General features: G+C 63.9%; 1 protein-coding gene across 1 annotated transcript in view; it reads right to left on the reverse strand.

Moving 5' to 3' along the window:
- Positions 1-178: 178 nt before the first annotated feature.
- The window catches only part of LOC104508052 (transmembrane protein 161A-like), a gene marked incomplete at both ends in the record, with an annotated part of 2,184 nt that continues 417 nt past the window's right edge, over positions 179-1,945 (reverse strand). Inside the window, 7 exon segments of the mRNA XM_010149525.1 lie at positions 179-275; positions 362-536; positions 731-844; positions 1,070-1,110; positions 1,112-1,241; positions 1,368-1,428; positions 1,515-1,666. Of these exon segments, the coding sequence (XP_010147827.1) occupies positions 179-275; positions 362-536; positions 731-844; positions 1,070-1,110; positions 1,112-1,241; positions 1,368-1,428; positions 1,515-1,666 (770 nt within the window).

A 1,945-nucleotide genomic window follows, 5' to 3' on the forward strand; every position in this document is an offset into this window, starting at 1 on the left:
TCCCGATGCTACAGCGGTGCTGGGGGCTGAGTCCCAGCACGCTCACTGCAGGCATCAGGTTCACGCCAACTGCAAACCATGGCTTGAGAGCCTGGGGGTGGCTTGACAATGACTCGCAGGTCTCACCCTGCCCCTCCCAAGCCCCCGCGTCCCCCACACCCCCGCGCCGCCTCCTTACCCAGCGTCTTGAGGAGCAGGGTGCAGTGGAGGGTGAGGACGATGGGTCCCACGTACTGCAGGGTGACCACGGACACGTAGCAGTAAATCCTCGTGATCTGTGGGCAGCTGGGCAGCGGGGATTAGCAGGAGGCCAACGGCTGTGCCCAGACCCCCGCTCCCATCCCAGCTCCCGTGTCCGGACCTTACGCTGGATCTCCAGGACAGTGATGCGCCCGGCTTCCTTCCTCATCTGCTCCACCCAGCGCTCGGCCAGGCCCAGGTACGCCTGGAGGTGACGGCGGGTGACAGCCAAGCGCAACAGGCAGAGGCCGACGATGGTCCAGAGGCGCACGATGTTGTAGGCAGAGTCCGACATGCTGGGGCAAGAGGAGGGGGCGGTCAGGGAGGTCTCGGGGTCCAGAACCCCCCTCTGCCCCAGAGGGTGTCTGATGGGGGGAAGATGGAGAGCTACTGGTGTTGGAGGAGGTGGACTGGTACACCCGTGCCTCAGTTTCCCCTCAGAGCAAGGATGCCGGGGCACAGTCAGACCCGCTGTAGGCACCTCACTTACATCTGCACCGTCTGCTTGCCCATGGGTGCATGGAGCAGGAAATCCCGTGAGATGGGCTTGATCCACATCACCACCACGAGAACGGGTGCCAGGAAACTCACATGGAGCAGGACCCTGCGACAGAGCGGTCAGAGACCCCCCTACAGCCTGCTGCCCCCCACTGCCCCGTTCCCTGCATCCCTCTGTGGGCAGGGACTCGGCCTCTCCCACACCCCCAGCGCCCTCTCCCACCACCAAACCTCCTCGCTGCCCTGCAGCCATAGCGTGGGGAGGGGTCCAGCCCCTGAGGTGCCAGCACAGACCCCCTCATCTCTTCCCCACCCACAGCTTTCACCTAACTGGGTCAGGGGCTTGTCAGCCGCCATCCGGAGAGCATCGAGGTAAAGCCGCCATCCGGAGAGCATCGGGGTGGGTCTGGGCCAGGCGCAGCCCCGGGAAGGTCAGGCAGGCACCCAGGAAGGAGCACAGGGCCACCAGCCCCAGCTTGAAGGCCAGTTTGGCGAGGGGAGGCCTGTGGAGAGAGAAGGTAGCATGAGGGGGGATGGGATACCCCATGGCCAGTGAGCTCCAGAGGGGTGCCCACCCAGTAAAAACTCCCGAAAACCCCATTTCCCTCCCTGCCCAGTCACCAACTCACGTCCACTCCCAGCCCCGCTGCTTCAGGATGCTCTCCAGGTTGCTGCTGACGCCGGCCAGCCCTGCAGGAGCGACCCCCCGTGAGTGGGATGCCCACAGCCCCCCGGGACCACCTGCCCACCCGCCTGTCCCCATCCACCTCACCCACCGGGCTCGAGGCCGAACTCCAGGTAGTCCTCGGGGATGACAAGAGCCACCATGGCGAGGAGGAGGAAGAAGAAGGCGAAGGTGAGGCAGACGGAGCGCTCGCCCCCCTCCTCTGAGCGGAAGTAATGGCGCATCACCATGAAGAAGACCTTGCTGCGGGCGAGGGACGGCCGTCAAGGAAACTGGGGGCTTTGGGACCACCCCCGGTGCCAGTGGAAGCCCCCTGCTCATTAGCATGTCGTAAAGTACCCACGTCGTTGGGACACTACCACCTTCTCTGCGGGGGAGGCTCTCATTAGGCACCTTCATAGCTCATCATTTATAAATCCGTAATTTAAATTTTCCACCTCAACTGGCTTTTAGTGGGGAAAAAACAAGGACGGGGAGTTCCCTCTCCTGCCCATCGGCAGCCCAGCACAGGCGGGCGGCGAC

Source organism: Eurypyga helias, unplaced genomic scaffold (genome assembly GCF_000690775.1).
Source record: "Eurypyga helias isolate BGI_N326 unplaced genomic scaffold, ASM69077v1 scaffold28280, whole genome shotgun sequence".
Lineage (NCBI taxonomy): Eukaryota > Metazoa > Chordata > Aves > Eurypygiformes > Eurypygidae > Eurypyga > Eurypyga helias.